Here is a 22,418-nt window from a genome sequence, read left to right as displayed (position 1 = left end):
CCTTCCACTCATATCTCACTAACAAGTCACTGTGTCTTATTCCTGCATTCTTTATTACTTCATCACACAAGTGGGGGGACAATGCTACGGTAGCCCAGGAAGGCTGGGGGAAGAACGGAATCAACAGGTGGGGTTGTTGCAGGAGCTGGAGGCTGCCTTCCACTCATTTCTCACTAACAAGTCACTGTGTCATCACACAAGTGGGGGGACAATGCTATGGTAGCCCAGGAAGGCTGGGGGAAGAACAGAATGAACAGGTGGAGTTGTTGCAGGAGCACCCCCAGTGAATAGCATACAGCTCATAATTTCTGCAGGATCTGACACAGAGCAGCTGTGCTCTCTGGTTATGATATACAGTGGTTCTCTAGTACACTTGCCCATATTCTAGGCAGGACTGATTCTATTTTTAGATACCAAAAAGGAGGGATTGACTCAGGGAGTCATTCCCAATTTTGGCTTTTGCGCCCCTGGCTAAGAGCAGCCAGGGGCACTTATGACAGCAACAGATGGTGCAGTGCAAAAGGACTGGTAGCCACGATCATCTTATTACCAATTTATGGTATGGTAGATGGTGCAATATGGCTGGTAACCATCTCTGCTGTCATGCAAAAGCAAAAGCATGCTGCTGTGTAGCGCTGCTGAATCGCCTCTGTGAGCGGCATCTAGTACACATACGGTGACAGTCACAAAAGGCAAAACAGGCTCCATGATTGCCATGCTATGGCATCTGCCAGGGCAATCCAGGGAAAAAAGGCATGAAATGCTTGTCTGCCGTTGCTTTCCCAGCGGAAGGAGTGACTAACGACATTTACCCAGAATCACCCGCGACAATGATTTTTGCCCCATCAGGCACTGGGATCTCAACCCGGAAATTCCAAGGGGCGGGGGAGGCTGCGGGAACTATGGGATAGCTACGGAATAGCTACCCACAGTGCAATGCTCCAGAAATCGACGCTAGCCTCGGACCGTGGACGCACACCACCGATTTAATGTGTTTAGTGTGGCCGCGCACACTCAATTTTATACAATCTGTTTTGCTAAACCGGTTTATGTAAATTCGGAATAATCCCGTAGTGTAGACGTACCCAAAGACAAACATATTGCTTCCCCAAAACATTTTTTTCCTTCACTGTATTGCTAATTTTTTACTTAGAAAGGCTTCAGTTAAAAAAAAAAATGTTGCTGGTTTAAGATTTCTATCATCAAATGATCAGAAGACTTCATATCTGAGCACGCTATAAACAAATGTGCATTATTTACATATTATTAACCATTCTCAGTGTGTGTTACGGTGGCAATAGCACAATAGCCAAGGCCAACAGAAAAATCTTAACTAGGAAACAAAGGCCCAAAACATACATAAAAAGTTACATTATTCATTAATTTATTTATTAAGGTTGCAAATAAAGCACTTACGAGTTAGGAAATGCCAGAATTAAGGATGCCCAACATGAATTCAGGCCCCTCTTGTGCATAGGTACTGTGGTGCTGTCTTTAATTACATTATCACATACCATTCAGTACACAGCTCTCTCCTCCCATCCAACCCCATATCCCAGCCTGTCTCTTAATATCGCCTCTTGGATATCTTCTAATTTGGCCAAAACCAAACTCTCTCATCTTCCCTCCAAAAGCTTCTCCACTTACCCACGATCCATTGCTGTCAACACCATCACCGATTTGGTGGTTGTACTGGAGTTTCCTCTCCCTTTCCCTTGCCCAACACCTCCAAGGCCATAACCAAATCCCACTGCTTCTTCATCCTCAACATCTCCAAGATCTATCCTTTCCTTTCCATCCCTGTAGCCAAATCCTTCATTCAGGCTTTCAGCAAAAGGAAGGATGGTCCAGTAGTTACAGCACCAGCCTAGGACTTGGAAGACTTGGGTATGTTTCCCTGCTCCACCACAGAATTCCCCCGTGAGCTTCAGCAGTCACTTAGCCTCTCTGTGCTTCAGTTCCCCCATCTACAAAGCGGGGATAACAATGCTTCCGTACCTCACAGAGGGCTTTTGTGAGAATAAATATATTAAAGATTGTGAAATGCTTTGCGAAATATAGATGAAAAGCACTATACAGAGTGTAGAAGTATTACATCCCACCTTGTTTAGTGCAGCATTCTCAGCTTTGCCCCCTGCCATCCAAACAAAATGCAGCCACTATCATCATCTTCCTTATCTTACTAGATCATGTCACTCCCCTCGTCAAATCTTTCCATCTGTTAGCGCATCAAGTTAAAGCTTCTTGTCATCACTTTCAAAAGCCTATCCCACCCTACTTAGAGGTGCGGTGCCTGTGTGGTTAAGGCACTCACCTACATCTTGAAAGTCATGGGCTCGAGTCTCACCCACTCTCACACAGAAAGGCCACCTCCAGTTCACCCAGCTGAAAAATGGGTAACTGATCCATCGGATTAGGACAGTGGTTTTCAAACTTTTTTTCTGGGGACACAGTTGAAGAAAATTGTTGATGCCCATGATCCAATGGAGCTGGGGATGAGGAGCTTGGTGTGTGGGAGGGGCTCAGGGGTGAGGGTGTGAGGTGGGCCGGGAATGAGGGGTCCAGGGTGTGGGAAAGGGCTCTGGGCTGGGGCAGCGGTTGGGGTGTGGGAGGGGGGTCAGAGCTCTCAGCTGGAGGTACAGGCTCTGGGGTGGGGCCAGGGATGAGGGATTTGGGGTGCAGGAAGGGATTCCAGGTTTGGGGGGGCTCAGAGCTAGGGTAGGGGCTTGGGGCAAAGGGTTGGGGCACGGACTTACCTCCATCCGCTCCCAGCCTGCGGTGCAGCCGGGGTGCAGAGGCAGGCTTCCCACCTGTCCTGGCACCGCAGACCGCACTGCACCCCAGAACCGGCCAGACGCAGGTCCAGCTCCTAGGCAGAGGCACGCAAACAGCTCCATGCGGCTCTCGCATGCAGTCACCACCCCCCAGCCGGTGCTCGGGGTGGGGGCAGCATGCAGAGTCCCGTGACCCCCCGGCCTAAAAGCCAGACCTGCTGCTGGCTGCAGCACATTGTCAGAACAGGTAGGCACGAGCCTGCCTTAGCTGGGCGGCACCGCTGATGGGACTTTTAACGTCCCGGTCGGCAGTGCTGACCAGAGCCGCTAGGGTCCCTGTGTGCTGAGCAGGGCGACCCAGTGCCTCACATACCATGACTCAGAACTGGGTCGCGACCCAAACCTTGAAAAACACTGGATTGGGATAGTCAAAGGCAGTCAACATGATGCTGGCCACATCACCATTGGCTATGAAACTGACACGCCTTAACTGCATCAGCCCAATAAGCCAGTGGCTCAGGGGAACTCTGACCCTATTTCTCCTGTGGTGAAAACTGGCATTGTCCCAACATCCTCTAGTCCACCTGTTTCCAGTAGTCTGCCTGCTTGTGAACTTCTCACACATTCCCTCCATGCCTTCTTCCACGTGGCCCCTTACATACTGTCTGAGCTCAACCGCACCAACCTGCTCCTCTTCACATTTAGGTCCCTCTTAGAGATCCATCACTAGCATGCTGCCTTCAATGAATAAAGCTGACTTGTCAAAAAACGGTTTCTTCCTTTGCCCTAACTTCTGTCTATCCTTCGACTGCCAGGTCCTCTAAGCAGGAGCCATCCCTGCTTAAATACCAGTAAGTGTCTCACATTTTGGGGAAATCTTATAAACAACAAATAATAGTAACAAAATGTTGATTATGAGGATAGATTCTTAATAATGTATACATGTAAATATCACTAGACTGGTCAGACTTGACATTTATCAGTGGAGCAGAAAGGTTGAGAGAGATCAAGATTTTTTTTTTTAAGTTAAAAAATCCCCCACACATTCACAAACTTCTGTAAAAAAAATGCCAAAATATTTGTTATTTAAAATTTCATTCAATTTATACTTGGGTGGCCCCGCACTATCACTTCTACTGCACTCAAGCATCAGGGGAAAAATTTTAGAACAAAAATCCTACTAAAGAATTAGTCAAATAAATGCAGCAAAGAGTCTTGTGGCACCTTACAGACTAACAGACGTTTTGGAGCATGAGCTTTCGTGGGTGAATACCCACTTTGTCGGATGCATGTAGTGGAAATTTCCAGGAGCAGGTATATATAAGCAAGCAAGAAGCAGGCTAGAGATAACGAGGTTAGTTCACTTATATATAGCTTGCTTATATATACCTGCCCCTGGAAATTTCCACTACATGCATCCGACGAAGTGGGTATTCACCCACGAAAGCTCATGCTCCAAAACGTCTGTTAGTCTGTAAGGTGCCACAAGACTCTTTGCTGCTTTTACATATCCAGACTAACACGGCTACCCCTCTGATACTTGCAGTCAAATAAATGCAACCATAAACTAAATAAGAGTTCTTCTCCTAAAAGCATTTCCTCCTTTCACTTTGTTTGACATCCTACATCGATCACCTTGCTTGATTCCAATGACAGCAATAAAGTCATTGGGTTATTTTAGGTTGTAAGCTTGATGAGGCAGGAGGAGGAGACAGAAATACTTCTACATGCCCAATAGCAGGCAATCCCCTCCCAGTTACACAAAGGGCCATCTATAAAGATAAAAAAGAAGGTTGTGTGGATAACTTCTCTGACATATGCTCTGACTAGTCTAAACAAGCTTGATACTGGGCACTGCTAGATCAGTTTTAAAGATTAAACCTTCCTTGTTTTCTAATTCTGTACTTGGTCAGCTGGCAATAACAATATTACTGAAAACCCTGAAAAAAGGGAAGGCAGAAAAAACATTTCAGCTGCTGCTCAAATACGCAAAGAAATTTAGTAATCAGAACACAACTAATTTCGAGTGAATTTAGCTGGAACAGCTGTACTTCATTTTTCATACACGATTGTCCAGGCCCTACTAACACTCCACATATGACTATCTAAAAACACTCCTCCTAAAGAGAGAAGTTGGGATATTTGAAGCAGTCTAGAGGATTTTAGAAACATACTTTCCATTGATTTCAATGGAAGATCTAGAGGATTTAGACACATAACTTCCATTGAAACTAATGCAAGATATGTGTCTAAATTCCCTAGACTACATGGATAATCTCAATCAGAGTTATCGTTCCACAAGAATTTCTCATTTCCCCAAAACAAAATGTTACAATATGCATACAGCTGATGTTAAAGCAATTTTACTTCATCTTTTGAATCAAGGGCCTTATAACAGAACTGTCTCTCATATTTCTGTATTATGTTTTTGGGGGGGTGGCTAATTTTTCACTTCAGTTTTAAAGAGCTGTATTTTTTCCTCCCTGGTTTTATCACCGATACTCAGGCACACTTCTGTAGTGGTAGTACAATTTATATATATATTTTTAAACTGAACACTAATAATAAGTCTTAATATTTGAAGAAAACAGAATTCCACTATATCATCATAAAAAAACCAATAAGCAAAAAAGGACAAAAATCTTTACAAGTTATGAGGTAAAAATTATATGTGGCACACAATGAAGATTATTGCCTTGGTATTCTAAAAAAAACAACAAATAGGTCCACTGCAGAAAAATGAAATATGGATATCTCCACTGATGTTTTAGGAAGCTCCTAACTTCCAAAAGTTGTTACTTCTCCATCCCTACTGTCATTAGAGGGTGATCCCAGCTCAATCAGCAAGGCATGTCTAAAAAGCTATGTGGTAGGCCTCTTTCTGCAACCTGTCTTGTTTGAAGTATCTAAAGAATTAACTTCAAAATTTACTCCCAAATCTCTCTCATGTGACTGAAGCAGAGACATGTTAAATATCTATGTTTGTTTATTTGTATGCGAGCAGCAATAACCAACAAGAAGTCTAATCCATCCTCTTCTAAGAGCTATTCATGAACAATTATAGCAGTTTGGAAGTAACTTGAAAAGTGATTTTCTTCTATTGGGGAATTATTCTTTCGGAGGTACTCAGATGGCCCTAATCATCCTAGTACTGGAGTGCCACATAATCTTTAATATGTTTATCCCCAGAACACCTATGTGAGAAGGGAAGTGCTATTACCTCCCTTTTACAAAAGGGAAATAGGCACATGGGCACAGAGAGGCGAAGTGACTTGCCCAAGTTCACACAGGAAGTCTAACAGAACACGGACTGGGAACCCAGTCATCCCAAATCCTATGCCTTCCTCTTTTTTATTCCTGGGGAATTCTGCACCACTGCACGTGTGCAAAATTCACGTGCCCCACAGATTTCTTTGCTTCTCCACAGATAAATTATTTTCTGACGGGGAAGCAAAGGGAAGCTGCAAGAGCGGTAATGCAGCCCTCCCCAGCAGCCTGCGCGAGTCATTACGGGCAGCCAGCGGAGAGGTAAATCAGCTGCTAGTCCTGGATGGGCTGGGGAGGATGGATCTTCCTCTTCCCCTGCAAGGAGTGGCTGGGGCTGGGTCAGATCCAACCCCAGAAACCTCCCCTAGCTGCAGAAAGCTCCGCATCTCCCACCCGTGTCTTGTCCCCATTGGTCCTCAGCTGCAGGGGGAAGAGTCACTGTATGGGGAACTGCTCACCCGTCCACCCAACCCCTATATATCCAAACCCACCCATACCCAGACTCCCTGCTGAGCCTCACCCACCCCCCTGCACCGAGCGCCCCACACCCGCTGAGCCTCATTCCTCTGCATCAGGAGCCTGCCTGCATCTGGACCCCCACCCCTGCACCCAGACCACCTTCTGCTGAGCCCCCACATTTGAACCCCCACCATGACAAACCCCACCGCCCTGCACTTGGACGACCCTGTATCCAGACCCTCACACCACTGAGCCCCAACCAGCTGCACCCGGATCCCCACCTCACCAAGCCCCACTCCCCCAGCACCCAGATCCACCCACTAAGCCCCCACACACACCCAGAAGCCCATCCTCCCACACCCAGACCCTCACTGCTGAGCCCCAACCATCTCCGCTAGGACCCCCCTGCAGAGTCCCATTCCCCCTGAATCTGGAACCCTCAAATGAGCCCCTGTGCATCCAAATCTCCCCTGCGTCTGGACCCCCAACATTCAGACTGCCCCACACCTCACCCCACACAAGGATCCTGCTGGGCTAAGCCTGCCTGCCCCACTCCTGGATCAGAGGCCAGAGCTGGGCATGCATGCAAGACTCTGTCCCTCTTGCTTGCTATCTTCATGTGCCTGGCGTGGAGGGGCAGGGCCCCTGGGTATTTTGGGGGCAGGCCTGGCCCTTGCACTATGTCAGATTCGGATGCAGCCTCATCATCAAGTCCATGTCCCGTGGGTGGGATGGGGGTGCTGCAGGGTGATCTCCCACCTCCATGCAGCCAGTGGACTGGGCTCCACCTGTGATAGTGGAGCCTCCACATTTATTTATTGACAAATAAAATATGAAGAATTTTATGGAATTTTAAAATATTGTGCACGGATTTTTTTTTTGGGGGGGGCACAGAATTCCCTCAGAAGTATCTTTTTTTGAGGTCCTTAACTGTAATTAAAAGTTAACAGCAATTTTTAGTTTAGTGAACTAATGGGAAGCTCATGAAAGTCAGGGAAAAGTTAATAGTTTAGGCTTATGCTTCCATGGAGAACTTAGCTAATGCAGCTTCTTAAAAAGGTTTCCATTTCTTCCTCACACATTTTACAGTTGTCTGAACACTTTTAATAGGCTAAATGCATCATACTTATATTTAGATGTACTTTCCATTGCACATAAAACATTTCCCCTCCATTAGAAGCAATCTGGGAGAGAAAGAAAGAAAGAGAGAGAGAAAGTTTGTTAACATACCAGGCTTTTGACCACCTTCAGTAATTCCTCCATTACCACAGCAATGCCCTGGTACCCAAGGAGCCTGCAAATGACTTTAAAGTGAGGGGGACCAACAAAGTTTCTGTAGTTGCTATAAATGCTGGAATATGTCAAATTCAAAGCCTGATGAGAGAAAAAAAAAGTATTAAAAATAATTCAATTCGCTGCACTTTCATAGCAATCTCTCATTGGATACAATGTACATTACTTTTTGTGCAATATTTTTAAGTAGGGCTGTCAATTAATCACAGTTAATTCATGCGACTAATGCAAAACAAATAAACTAGACTAAAAAACAGTCAAGATGAATCACAGTTTTAATCGTACAGTTAAACAATAACAGAATATCAATGTATATTTATTATAAATATTTGTGAATGTTTTTCTATAATTTTCAAATATAATGATTTCAATTACAACACAGAATACAAAAAGTGTACAGTGCTCATTTTATATTATTTTTATTACCAATATTTGCACTGTAAAAAAGATAAACAAAAGAAATAGTATTTTTCAATTCACCTCAGACAAGTACTGAAGTGCGATCTCCAAATGTAGAATTATTTTGTTTTACATAACTGCACTCAAAAACAAAACAATGTAAAACGTTAGAGCCTACAAGTCTACTCAGTCCTACTTCTTGTTCAGTCAATCGCTAAGGCAAACAAGTTTGTTTACATTTACGGGAGATAATGTTGCCTGCTTCTTATTTACAATGTCACCTAAAAGTGAGTGCTTGCATGGCACTGTTATAGCTAGACTCATAGACTTTAAGGTCAGAAGGGACCATTATGATCATCTAGTCTGACCTCCTGCACAATGCAGGCCACACAATCTCACCCATCCACTTCTATAACAAACCCCTAACCTATGTCTGAGTTATTGAAGTCCTCAAATTGTGGTTTGAAGACCTCAAGCTGCAGAGAATCCTCCAGCAAGTGACCCGTGCCCCATGCTGCAGAGGAAGGCAAAAAACCTCCAGGGCTTCTGCCAATCTGCCCTGGAGGAAAATTTCTTCTGGACCCCAAATATGGCGATCAGTTAAAACCCTGAGCATGTGAGCAAGACTCACCAGCCAGCACCCAGGAAAGAGTTCTCTGTAGTAACTCAGATCCCATCCCATCTAACATCCTATCCCAGACCACTAGGCATACTTACCTGCTGATAATTTGGCAATTGATTTTTGATTAATTGCCAAAATTAGGCTATCCCATCATACCATCCCCTCCATAAACTAGGGTGACGAGACAGCAAATGTGAAAAATCGGGATGGGGGAACACCCAAAGATCGGCACTGTCCCTATAAAATCGGGACATCTGGTCACCCTAGTTGTTGCAAGGGTTGCAAGGTATTTACATGCCAGATATTCTAAACAACATTCGTATGCCCCATCATGCTTCAGTCACCATTCCAGCGCATGTGCTTCCATGCTGAATTTAAATTGGTAGTCTATTATTATTTAATAGTGTGATTAAAACTGCAAATAATCACAACTATTTTTTTAATCATTTGAAAGTGCTATTTTTAAGCATATTAAATTATACAGGATTAAGACAGAAGTTTGCCTCTTTAGCGCCTATATATAAGATGAGTTGCAAAGCTTCTTTTTAAAACAGAAGACACGACTAACTAAAACGTTCGTTAATAAGCTGAATGTATTAAATGCTAATTGTTGATGACTGGACATCTTCCAGTTACTATTTATACTACCACAATAATTCCTCCTTCAATTTTATGACTACACCATGTTAAAAGGACACAAAAGTGGCCCAAGCCAATATCTCGTTGGTTCTCAACCAGGGGTACACCTAACCGTGGGGGTATGCGGAGATCTTCCGGGGGTACGTCAATTCATCTAGATATTTGCCCAGTTTTACAACAGGCTACATAAAAAGCATTAGCAAAGACAGTACAAATTGAAATATACACTGCTCTATATACTATACATTGAAATGTAAATACAATATTTATATTCCAATTTATTTATTTTATAATTATATAGTAAAAATGAGAACATAAGCAATTTTTCAGTAATAGTGTGGCTGTGACAGTTTTGTATTTTTATGTCTGATTTTGCAAGCAAGTAGTTTATAAGTGAGATGAAACTTGGGGTAGACAAGACAAATCAGATTCCTGAAAGGGGTTCAGTAGTCTGGAAAGGCTGAGAGCCACTGATCAAGATTACCAAACATAACTGGAGCATATCCACGTATTGTAGTTTCACTTACAGAACATTTGGGGAAAAAATCAATAGAAACTGTTACGGTTTCCATTTTATGGTGTCTTATGTAATGTTCTGAAGGCTCGAGTAAGTAAAAATCAGATTTCTAAACTTAGTGATCATTACAACTAATTGATAAAGATTCTCATTTGAGCTCATAATATCTATAAATGGACAAAAATAATCTGATATTGTGACACAGGCTGACAGAAATTATTTTGTCAATTAATATACAAGTCAAGATCCTTAGCTGTTCTCTATCAGTCTATTTTTCACCTCAGTCAACAGAACTATGTAGACTTGTACCCTCTGAGAATCTGGAAGATGATTTCTAACTCCCATTGGGGCTGGGATGAGAGCTAGCTGTCAAACGCCACCTATATGAGAGGGGTAATATTTGTAGCATGGGGAAAAGCAAATCATTGGAAGTGGCAGAGATTATATTGGTTCCTTCTTTCACAGGAGCTTGCCCATCTTTTGTTTCTGCAGGTTCTGTTGGATCCCCTTTGCTTCTCCTCAGTATTCACTGTTTGTAAGGGCAGGTCTTCACTACCCACTAGATCGGCGGGTAGGGATCGATCTATCGGGGATCGATTTATTGCGTCTCGTCTAGACGCAGATAAATTGATCCCTAAAAGCACTCCCCGTCAACTCCAGAACGCCAGCTCGCAAGAGGCGGAAGCAGAGTCGACGGGGGAGCGGCAGCGGTCGACTCACTGCCATCCTCACGGCCAGGTAAGTCAACCTAAGATACGCCGACTTCAGCTACGCGTATCTTAGGTCACACACACCCCGCCCCCAGTGTAGACCAGGGCTAAGACATGAGTGCAAGCTAGTTGTACTATTAAATCCTGGGCTGCTCAGAAAGCAGCTGTGACCAAGGCCTGGTATACATTTATAATATAGGTTGGAATAGCTATGTTGCTCCAGGGTGTGAAAAATACACGCCCGTGAGCACTGTAGCTATGTGGACCCCACCTCGAGTATAGACGCTCTTATCGCCTAGGGATGTAGTTTTGCTATACCAACAGACAACCCCTTCTGTTGGGCTAAGCTGCATCTACATTACGGGGTTATGTTGGCATAGCTACAATGCCACAGCTGTGCAGATATAGTCCTCATAATGCAGACATGTTCCAACAGTGCTCCTTGGGAGAAGAGCGTGACCTCTCTCCGATATGGATCCCACCACAGTTATTCATGCCTTTGCCTGTCAAAACTAGATTTTTGTAATATGCTCTCCGTGGCTATGCAGTGAGGCCACTTGGGAACTAAATTAATAAGCAGACAGCTGCATTCCACCAATTTTTGAACAACTGTCTACTAAAGAAAAGGAGTTACTTGTAAGCATTTAAAAACTTGCAGCTGTTGTAAATGTATACACTATAAAACATATAAGACATAACATGGCCAATTTAAATGCTGGTGTTGGAACCTTAACTTTCCCGTTTTCAGACTCTGATTTTAACTGAGCTGCTTTGTATTTAATAGTATGAAATATGCATAGAAAATATCCAACAAGTTAACGTTATTTCAGCTAACTATTACAGAAAAGGAGTTACAACCAGCTAAGTATATTTGTACTCTGGAGATACAGAAGTTTCACTTCACCTTATTTTTAAGGTTATTACATTTCTTCAGCTCAGGGAGCCGTCTCCACTACAGTGAACAGACTACACAGTGAAATATGTCCCTCTATCATATTTTAAATTACAACTATTGACACCTGTTACAGATTGCATATTTATAATGATTGGAGGGGCATATTTTCTCAAATTATTTAGCCTTTCTTTTTGTGAACTCAAACTGCAACAGATGTTTGCCAGATTATCAGAATCCATACAGGACACTGCTCTGGAAGAAGCTAAAAATCCTGTTATTAGATCACAGCTGATTGAAATACTGAATTCTAAATTAACACTGACTGGCAGAGAGCCCAAAACTACAACTGAGTATTAAATGCAAAACTGTACAAACACAGGCAGAAGTAGGGACTGGGAAATCAAATGGGAGTGGTACTGGTAAAGCTGGATGAATACTTACAAAAATATTTAATTTTACAAACTGTGCTACTCCTGATTTATGCTCTTATTTCAAGTGTAGCTGGCTTGCAGCAGCAGCTTGGTTCCTGGGCTATTTTCTTGATTTGCTGCATCCTTGCAAGAACAGGTACCCTATTTATGATTGCTAAAATAATGAATGATAGAAGATGACTCAATAAACTTTCAAGTAAGAGAATAGCTGATGGAATATCCTTTATCTCTTTTCTATTTCAGTCTTTAACTGATAATAGACAGGTCTGTAATGGAGCAACCTTGGTCTACAAGTTTGTTGCTTATTGATACTGATGACGTACAGAGTTAATTTTCCCAAATGTTTCATAAAACATTAAACAACAGACTTTAAAAACCAAACACAGCTGAATGCTTCAGTATACTGGATACTATAAAAAAATTATCCCTAAAAGCAGCAGCTTTATATTTCACAGTAATGATTTTTTAATTGTTGCATTCATTTGTTCTTGGGGTTTACAACTTCATAGACTTTGAGTAACAAAAATAACTGCACTACAGAATATCCCAGTGTAGACACTGTTTTACTTTATCCAATTATAGAGTATTTTATTATTCTACAAAATGTTTAGAGTGAGGAGAAAGGGTACAGCTGCATACTTCAAGAAAGAGAACAGTTATGGAAAAGCAGGCACTAAAATATTCTTCAAAACACCAGGCAAAAGAATCAGAAATAGCCAAGCTACAAAAATACCATATTTCCCCATGAATATTTAGAAATTTTACATCAGACATGTAAAGCAGTTTGGAACAATCCACCGGTAAATGCTGGATTAGAGGCGCATTATAAAAGTGTGACAAGGGATTATTAAAAAAAATAATAATAAAAAGTTTTGCAGAGGAATACAAAAAGACTAAAGCAGAAACCTGAAACAGCAAAGTTCTCATTAATCACTGGAAGAAGCTTGCCTTTTTTTTAAGCTATTGCTTCCTCCCCCATCCTTCCACTGGAAAAAAAAAACAACAAAAACCCAAAAACTAAACAAACCTCCTGTTCTGCTGATGTCACAGAAGTGCTAGCCTTATTCACTCACAGCATCACTGAAGCAAATGTAGGTACATACAGAGCAGCATGTAACTGAAGTGCTCACACAGTATACTGTCCAAGAGGAAGCAAGTGAGAGAATGTCTTTTTTCCTGTCTTTGAAAACCTAGGCAACAGGCTACTTAGATAAGATGTGCTCATGTACGAATTTAAGTAGAAGAGAAAGAAACAGTGTCACCAGCATCCCTGGAGAATAGAATTGCAAGTGTCAAGGAACGAGAATTTAGTCCAGAGAATCAGAGAGAAAACTGGCAAGTACAGCTCATGAAGGAAATCACCTACACAAAAGGACACAGAAAATCTAATTTTTCATTTTTGCAATCTCTCCATCTGAAAATCTTATTCTAAGGATTTATATCAGGAAGTGAAGGTCAGTAAAGACTTTATAATGAATAAAATACCAACTTAATTTTTCAAACATTAAGATGCCAGCAATGTTATGTACGTTACCTCTAAATAGTAAAATTTAATTAATGCTTGGTAACAAAACAAAACATTGTGATTACATTAAAAAAAATAAAACCCAAAATTCTACTAAATTGCTCTCAGGATGAGATGATGGATTCTAAATATGATCAGGCAATATTTTTTAAAAAAAAATCTTTTTACTTAAAATGTAATTAACTAGAATCTATTTAACTAAAACTTGATATGGGACTCTCAAGAGCAAATAGATGCTCTGATATTATAATGTAGACCACTGTATAGATAGATACCTAAGAGACTTAGATGGATGGTCAAGTGTAGTATTATGAAAACCAGGTTAGTCTGTTTATCCAATGAGTTTATTCAATGGCAAACTCATTTCTTTGAAATTGATGCAGCTGTTTCATTGCCTATATTTTATGGTGGTTAGAAAGAAGAGCACCTACATTCTTGAGGGGTGGGTTGTTTTGTTTTTGTTATTTTTTAGAACTGCCTATATAATTTAGATGGGTGTGTTGGCATTTATATTTTAAAAATATGTTTATTGTTGTATTGTAGATGAGCATATGCCTTATATTCTTCCCAAATAAGCAAAATACACAAACTGCAACTGAGAATTCTGAGAAATATGTTCCCACATATGAGTAGCAGTTTTTTTTTTAAAAAGGACTAGTGCTTCATTGAAAATAGTGCATAAGGTACAGTTATTTTAATGTAATCCTCAGATGTGTAATTTCTCCAGTGGTTTTTCCAACAGAAAGAAAGAAAGAAAGAAAGAAAGAAAGAAAGAAAGAAAGAAAGAAAGAAAGAAAGAAAGAAAGAAAGAAAGAAAGAAAGAAAGAAAGAAAGAAAGGTCATATAAACTTCAGAATATCTACTATGTCAGAATTTTATAAGCTTCCATTCTCAGAAATTTTCCAATACTAAATTGTTATATAGTCAGGAGACAAAATACATTATATCCACAATATGAAATAATATGTTCACACTGTAATGAAATCACTAATAATTTATTTCATAATCATCGCGATAGTCATTTATGCTAGTAATTTAGCATAAACATTTCAAAAACACTTAAGTGCTTAGTATATGTCGACACTGCAGCCAGGAGGTGTGATTCTCAGTCCAGGTAGACAGACCTGTGCTAGCTCAATTGAGCTAGTGCGCTAGAAAGAGCAGTGTACTCAAGTACTTAAGTCAACGGGAATAATTCCCAAGTTGCCGAGATGCTTTTGAAAATTTTACCCTCAGAAAATATATGTCTGAACAAAAACAAAGTTAAATTTCTTTACAGAAACGTAAAATTCTGATGGTCTGCTAAGATAGGATGAACTAGCTAACTTTGAAAAGTAACATCACAATTTTCTCAACACTTTTTAACATATCTTATTAAAAAGTATTTGCTGCTTCTTATACTGCACAGTATTTTACTGTGGTCATGTTAAATTATTAATGGAACAATTAGAATTTTTTTTTTTAGTATGTAAAGTACAAGCCTGACAGATAATAATGTAAATACAATTCAGGACAGACATTTCCATTAGTTACAACTTCTTCATTTACAGTGTTACCAGGATTAATCATTTTTACTATACAAAGATTAATTACCCCCAGCAAGTACGCATGATGTAACCTGTGCTTCACCTTTTGATGCTAGCTTCCATCTCTGGGCTGGCAGTTTGGCTGTTCTAGCATGACTATAAAGGCAGCCTAAATGTTGCTTGTCATGATAGTTCTATCAAGCTTAGAACAGAGTAGTAGGAACAAGTTCAGCAGGGCTGTATAGAACCAAGACTACTAATTGTGTTTCAGATGTTACTAATATACCGTTGATGCAGTCGTTCCTTAAGGAATGGACACAAATGTGAGCCCATGTCAGCAGGAAGGGGAGAGAATACAGAGAGTAGGGAAGTAAAACAGACAGGGAATTTTTAGAAAAAAGGGATCAGAAGAACGGATTATCTACCGACAGGCTCATGCTCTGTTCTGGTTTTTAATAATGATGACGACTAGTTAAAATCAAAATCTATGGGTGAACAAAGGAGGAAACATTTGGATATTTTTGCCTGCCTCCATCTAATTAATAAAAGTAGCCCCCATTCACAAAAACTGATATTTCTTAAGACTGGTTAGAATGCAGGAAAATACTAGATAGTTAACAGATAAGCCTAGAGGAAAAAAATAAAAACAGATTTAAAAACCCAAAACAAAACAAAAGGCTCACTGAACTGCCAATAGATTGCTTGTGCATGTATTTTTTGGAACAGTGTGCAGATATCTATAGCTATATTGTTCTTCAAAGTGAAACCTGATAATCTCTTAACATAAGCATCTATGATTCCAGAGAAGCGTGAGGTTTTCGCTAGTTCTTCAATAGTGCTCAATATTTAAGCCTCTGTGACTCTATACTATCAAAGTGATAAGCAATGTTGTAGATGTGCTCCCTTTTCTGTTAAAGATATTTAAAATTTATGCAGTTAAAAAATTGTTCCATGATCTCATGTCAACAGACGTGTACTACCTCATGTGTCCATTAAAAATACTGGCTGTTTAGTTTTTACACAGCAACCGAGTTAGGAGAAGATTTTCAAAAGGCACAAAGGGGAGCTAGGCACCCAACTCTCACTGGAAGTCTATGGGAGTTTAGTACTTTATGCTCATTATGCCTCTTTTGAAAGTTTCCCTCTTAATAAACAGAAGTTTTTAAATGATGGGTAATTTCACTCCCACTGGCATATTGTCTGACTGCAGATTCCTTAGGATTGCAATATTCAGTGACTTACATAATAGTACCAAACATTTCTGTAACTGGAAAGGTTTGAAAATATGCTATGATTTATTTTTCAAGCAAATGCAAGTGCCAAAGATTCTCTTTGCTTATAGATTCAGATTACTTCATTTAAAAATGCCCACAGAAAAATAAAAAGCACTGTTTCCTAATAAATTACTTTTCTAAATTACAGAACACTAATGTTTAAGAGCCACATCATTCTTCTCTGTGGTGAAGCTTCTGGGACATCTCCTTATTTTTCTGGAACTGGAACTATAATCTCCCTTTCTTGAAAGGAGACAGTTGTGAAAAAATATTGAGTGGCATCACAATGGGAGTAACAATACAAAATGTAACAGGAAGCACAGCAATGGTAATTTGGCCAACCATGGCCATTTGTGCTGACAGCTTTTACAGTATTATGTATCATCCCAACCGGAACAACATGCTGTCAGGTTATTCAAGAAAAAATTTTCAGAAAGAAGAGCGAGTGCCTGCTAGTCGTTCTTCATTTGTCGTCGAAAACCTAACTCCACTAACCACCTACATATTGTGCGTAACCTGCCAATCTGCAAACCCATCCAGCGACCAGTGCAGAATTTTTCACACATTAGAAGAAGATCCAGCATCTGCAAGCAACAAAAAAAAAGATCTGGCCCTGGGTATCTGGCTAACTAGCAGTATTCTGCTTCTCATCATTGCCGGGATCCTCCTTTATGGCTGCCTGCATATATGGTACCGCAAGAGACGAGAACGTGTAGAAGGACAAAACATGACCTCAGACCAGGACAAGGAGGAGGCTTGGACAATAAACAAGTCACACACCCCAGAGCAGTTTAACAGGCAAGGCAGATTAGTCCAAAGTGTTGAGGGTAAGAATGCAGAAGGTATCCAACTGGCTACCATAATAGAAAATCCCTTAACTTCTAAGGAGCCTACCATGCAAACTTCCAAAAGCCAGGAATTAGTGCCGATGACAGTTGGGCCATTTTAATTGGTAAACGCCACTGCACAGATTAACAGTGCACCATGAGTGAAATATTTTAACCCAACAAGTTCTATACCTTTTACGGTTTGTATTTGCAGTGTTTAATTCTTGCTGATGCACTCTCATCAGCATTCTTATCCACAATTGCCCCTCCCACCATCACACATACAGCTGGAAGGTTCTCAGTATTAAGGTTTAGAACTAAATAGTCTCTTGATTTGATTAAGAAAATATTATCAAGCATACAGCATAGAAATCAAAGGGTATTCTTGGTTTTTGTTTTGGAGGGAGAGAATAAGGTTTATTCCAAAACGGTAACCCAAAATAAACACACGAATGAAAAGGACAAAGGGAGAATTATTATTCAATAATAAAACAAACTGAAAATTGCATATTGAGACCTGGTATTCTCATGCTGCAGGCAGCTCGAATGCCCTGTATTAAATGACTACATCTATAATGGTCTGTCACGTTTTTTTATCCACATCATTCAGAATCAGGTTGTTTCTGAAACTGCACAGCTCATTGCTGTACAGTGTACTTGACAGTTCCATTCAAAACAAGTTCTAGTTATAGGACACCAGCTAAATTCCATTGATATTCGAAAAAAGGGATTCCTATTTCACCCAACTTAAAAATGCACTCAGGATGGTGACACCAGCAAGAGGCACTCTAGCTACACCACCATGAGAGGTTAAGGTGTTTAATGCTTAATGCTGCAGTTATAAGAGGGAAGTGCTCATTGCACAGCATGGAAAGGGGAGATCATGAGACCCAAAACTATGACTCATGATTGCTCTGTCCCTAAACTGAAGGGGGAGAACAAAACACAATGGGCAGGTTTTTATCCAGCCACCAATTTCTGTTAAGGTACCAAGAGTAAAAGCAACTAGACTATGACTGAGTACATGTATTTTTGAGATTATGGAAATGTACACGCAACTTTAGTTGTCCTGAAGATCTTGGCAAGTTGCCAACACTGTCCTTGAACTGGCAACTTGGGCACTCTGGAAGAATGATATATCCAGTCTGTTTTCACACATTCACATTCCATAGTTTTAAATCTATTAAGCACATATTTCTTCCTTTTATGTTGATATTTTACTGTTATTGTATAATACGCTGTGTGTGTGTGGCTGTACGATATACTGTGATTTTATGCATTTATTTTAAACTGATATTAAAAGAATGTATATTTAAACTCAACATTCACTTAGCCGGCTTGATCTATTCCAGCAGCCAAAGAAGGGCAACTGTTAGCATAGCTATTGCCATCAATTCTAATGGCTTTCTGGAAGCCAAGGTGGTCTATTACAGACAAGTCTGATAATGTAGCACCCACCTAAACACTTCACAGCAGGCAGTGTGGCTTTTCCAGCTACTCCACTCCTGCAGTGTTTCAACCATTCTGTGACTGATACTTCAGTTTTCTTAGTGCTAAGGTAGTCATACACACGGAAATCATAGCTGGCACAACCCGAAAACAAATTTGCTCCACTCGCATGCCGTTGGGAGATCCACAACATAATTGTGTGCCAAATGGATGGTGACTCTCCTTTCATAGGAATATGTTCAAAATTATGTATCTGTACTAAATTAACCTTTATACCAGGTCTGTAAATGTTAAATAATATCACGTACATATTTTTTTCAGTTGATTGCGTTTTCCTTTTGTCTCTTAAATAAACTGTGTCCAATGTTGAAAATTTACTGTTGTTTCAAATGGAGATAATTACCCAAAACATACACGAACAACTGAAATAAAGTCTGCTCAGAAACTGAAGTTCTCCCTGAAGTTTTACCTCCAAAACAAATGCAGAGAAATAAACTACTGCATACCTCTTTTTTATCAACTATGATGAAATATTTGTCCTAGCTAAATTAATTCAGAGAAAAGAGACTCATACAAGGAGGAAAGATTATCCTGTGGTTATGACATAAGTCCATGAGACCAGAGACCTGGCTCTGTTCCCAGCTCTGCCAATGGCTTACAGCGTGACTTTGTAAAGTTAACTAACTTCTCTGTATTTCAGTTTCCTAATTTGTGACACGGGGACTGTCATCATTCCAGGCTGACCTGGTGTGCCCCTTTGCAGGTAGGCCTAGGGTTACAGGTGAGCCCTTACTAGATTTTCCCATCCCCTAGGGTATCAACAAGATGAAACAGACCATTAGATGCTAAAGAGCACCTCCCTGGGGAGGGTCTCGTTTCTTAACAGAAAAGCCAAAACAGAATATAAACAAAACTTTCACTCCGGCATCTCATTTGGGTGACTAAGTCATTCCGAGCCCTTCTGTCTCCTCACCTAAGTCTAGGGCTTGTTTCCACCCAGGCTCTTCCCCCAAGATTGTCTCTGCCCCTGCTGTTAGGCCTACTGCCCCTACTGGAGTAAGACCCTTCTCTGGATTCAGAGGTGCGGGGAGGTCCAACCACTGCAACTCTTCTCTAGGACAGCAGCGATCCTTGCCAGCGCAGCATTTGGGAGACCCCTGGCTGAGCCCAGACCCTCTTATATGCCTGCCGACTGCAGCCCTCCTCTCCAGGAACACCTCTCACAGACTCTCCATGCTGGTGGGTTCCCCAGAGAGCTCACCCTCTAGGCTCCCTGCCCAGCCCTCTGGCTCAGGCCTCTTCTGGGAGCTCCTCTCCACAGGAGCGTTCTGTCTCCCTTCAGAGTTTCCCTCTAACTGAGCTTGGATAACCTTTATTAGGTCCAGCTGCTTGGTTGCTAATTAGCCACCTGAGGCAGTTAATGATCCCCATGTAGGGCCTTCACATAAGACAGTCTCAAGCAGACTAGGCCCTAATTCCCCATAAAAGGCAGCTTCCCCATGACAGGGACCCAACAAAATTCCCAAAGCCTTAGAGAGGGTCAATTAATTGATGTTAGTATGCCACACTGAGATCCCTGATGGAAACTGCTATAGAAATATTATATTATTTACAATTTTCAGCTGTGATAAAATCTTTGTATTACTTCAGGCTTTTACTTATTGCAGCCCTGTGTACACAACAATGACAAAAAATGTAGGCACTTAAAAGCCTAAGTCCCAATGACTTTCAACAGCAATTAAGTGCTTCAAGAGACAAGATGGGTGACGTATTGGACGAACTTCTATTGGTAAAAGAGACAAGTTTTTGAGCTACACAGAGCTCTTCTGATTTGGGAAAAGTACTCAGTGTCACAGCTAAATATGACATGGAACAGACTGTTAAGCCTAAATGCTTAAGTCACTTTTGAAAATGCGACATAGGAGCTTTTGAAAGTTTCACCCTAGGTCACCCTATATAGAATTAGAACATTCATAATCTTCTGCTCTGAGCCATATTGATTGATTTGGCTTTCTAACCTGTGAGAATCTGCAGTCAGATAATCTCACTACAATCTCAGGTTCACTGTGGTGGTCTTGCGTTTTGGCAGCTTGCTCTTTGATTAAATGAGAAGGTATATATTTAGAGTGACGACTAAGACTGCCAATAAGAACCAACTAGTGCAAATTAATATTGACCTAGGAACTGACCTGAAACTACTATTGACTTAATATAAACCACTGAACAGCCAGATGGCAAATCCCCTTTTTTTTTTTGTTAAGTGGTTTCGAGGTGAAAAGCTCAGTGTACTATCTCCACTCCCCTAAGACATCAAATCCTCCTACCAAACTGTTACCAAAATATGCTTCATGTTCGTAACACATAACTGACATTAACAAAAAACAAAAACAAAGAGGCGAGGTTACAGATGGAAGAAAAGACACTCAGAATGCTCTACTTGTCAATTAACAGTTTCTCATCAAAGACAAGCATACATCATGAGTGCCTCTATTAAGTCAGTGGGAGTTTTGCCATTGACTTTAATGTGGCCAAGATTTCAACCTATGTCTTTAATTTGGATGATGGAATATTTTTCCTCTACAGAATAAATTAGATGATATACACACAGAGCTCTGAAGACCTAACTGTATATTAACTGTTTAAGTATTAGTAAATGCTCTCTAAGCCAAAAGTAGCCTCTGTAGTGGCTGGTCTACATATCCTCCATAAGAATGCTTCATAATCCAGGGCCGCCCAGAGAATTCCGGGGGCCCGGGGTCTTCGGCGGCGGGGGGCCCCCGCTCAGGGGCGGCTCTAGACCCCAGCGCGCCAAGCAGGCGCGTGGGGCGGCCCTTTCCCTGGGGGGCGGCATTTGGCTCCGGTTGAGCTCCCGCAGGCATGCCTGCGGCAGGTCGACCGGAGCCCGGGACGAGCGGACCTGCCGCAGGCATGACTGCGGCGGGTGCCGTGGTCCCGCGGCTCCGGTTGACCTGCCGCAGTCATGCCTGCGGGAGGTCCAGCCGAGCCGCGGGACGAGCGCCCCCTCCGCAGTCATGCCTGTGGCAGGTCCGCTCGTCCCGGGCTCCGGTCGACCTGCCGCAGGCATGCCTGCGGGAGCTCAACCGGAGCCGCGGGAAGAGGGGATACACTCCAGGGGCCCCGGAAAACACTCGTGGGGGCCCCTGAGGGACGCGGGGCCTGGGGCAAATTGCCCCTCTTGCCCCCCCCTCTGGGCGGCCCTGTCATAATCAGATAAAGCTAATCATGATTCTTAAGGTAATATTCTCCCATTTGGGAGTTATGAAATATTATATGGCCTTCCAATGTTTCCTCCTCCTCCAGAGCCATCTCTCCATAACCTGATGGCAGTATGTCCTATATGGCTATTTGACTCTTGAATGAAGTCAAGAGACATCATTCTGCATGCTCTCAAACATTCTGGCTGACATAAAGTCAGTCATTTTTTGCAGTTAGGTATTTTTCTAGCTGACTGTTCTATTCCCAGTGCCAGCCAGAAGGAGCCGTTTACAATATCCACTGGCCTATATCTCATTACTGATATGAAAACAGAGGTCTGTAGGTACATAAAATCAGATGTTCCTGATCCTGCTTTAGGAACTGACCGGTTAACCGGAAGGGCATGACAGGAGACCATACACAACCTGAAGAGTGTGTGTGTGTGTGTGTTTCATTACTTATCAGAAAATCTACCAAATCAAAAAAGGTGGAGTGTTTTGTTATGGATTTTTAAAATACTTTGCTGATTTAAGGACGGGTTGGTAATCTTAATAGCAGTCACAGTGGGAGTTAATACCTGTTTTATTGCAGAGCT

General features: G+C 41.5%; 2 protein-coding genes across 4 annotated transcripts in view; one reads left to right on the top strand and one right to left on the bottom strand.

The window, feature by feature from the left end:
• Window positions 1–22,418, bottom strand: part of CYFIP1 (cytoplasmic FMR1 interacting protein 1) — a 134,414-nt gene that overhangs the window by 22,854 nt on the left and 89,142 nt on the right. For all 3 annotated transcript variants that reach the window (XM_045004926.1, XM_045004905.1, XM_045004916.1), the window contains exon 24: window positions 7,731–7,874. In XM_045004926.1, coding sequence (XP_044860861.1) covers window positions 7,731–7,874 — 144 coding nt within the window. The remainder of the gene's footprint in view (window positions 1–7,730; window positions 7,875–22,418) is intronic.
• On the top strand, window positions 13,330–18,767 carry LOC123363679 (fibronectin type III domain-containing protein 9-like). The gene is made up of 2 exons (XM_045004949.1): window positions 13,330–13,460; window positions 16,480–18,767. The coding sequence occupies exon 2, from the start codon at window positions 16,618–16,620 to the stop codon at window positions 17,278–17,280; it is 663 nt and encodes a 220-aa protein (XP_044860884.1). The 5' UTR covers window positions 13,330–13,460; window positions 16,480–16,617; the 3' UTR covers window positions 17,281–18,767.

Source organism: Mauremys mutica, chromosome 1, assembly GCF_020497125.1.
Source record: "Mauremys mutica isolate MM-2020 ecotype Southern chromosome 1, ASM2049712v1, whole genome shotgun sequence".
NCBI lineage: Eukaryota > Metazoa > Chordata > Testudines > Geoemydidae > Mauremys > Mauremys mutica.
The sequence above is the reverse complement of the archived record's forward strand: the minus strand, read 5'-3'. Positions and strand labels throughout refer to the sequence as shown.

Coding starts and splice junctions, on each gene's coding strand:
- LOC123363679 (XM_045004949.1), top strand. CDS start 16,618: ATGGGAGTAACAATACAAAATGTAACAGGAAGCACAGCAATGGTAATT.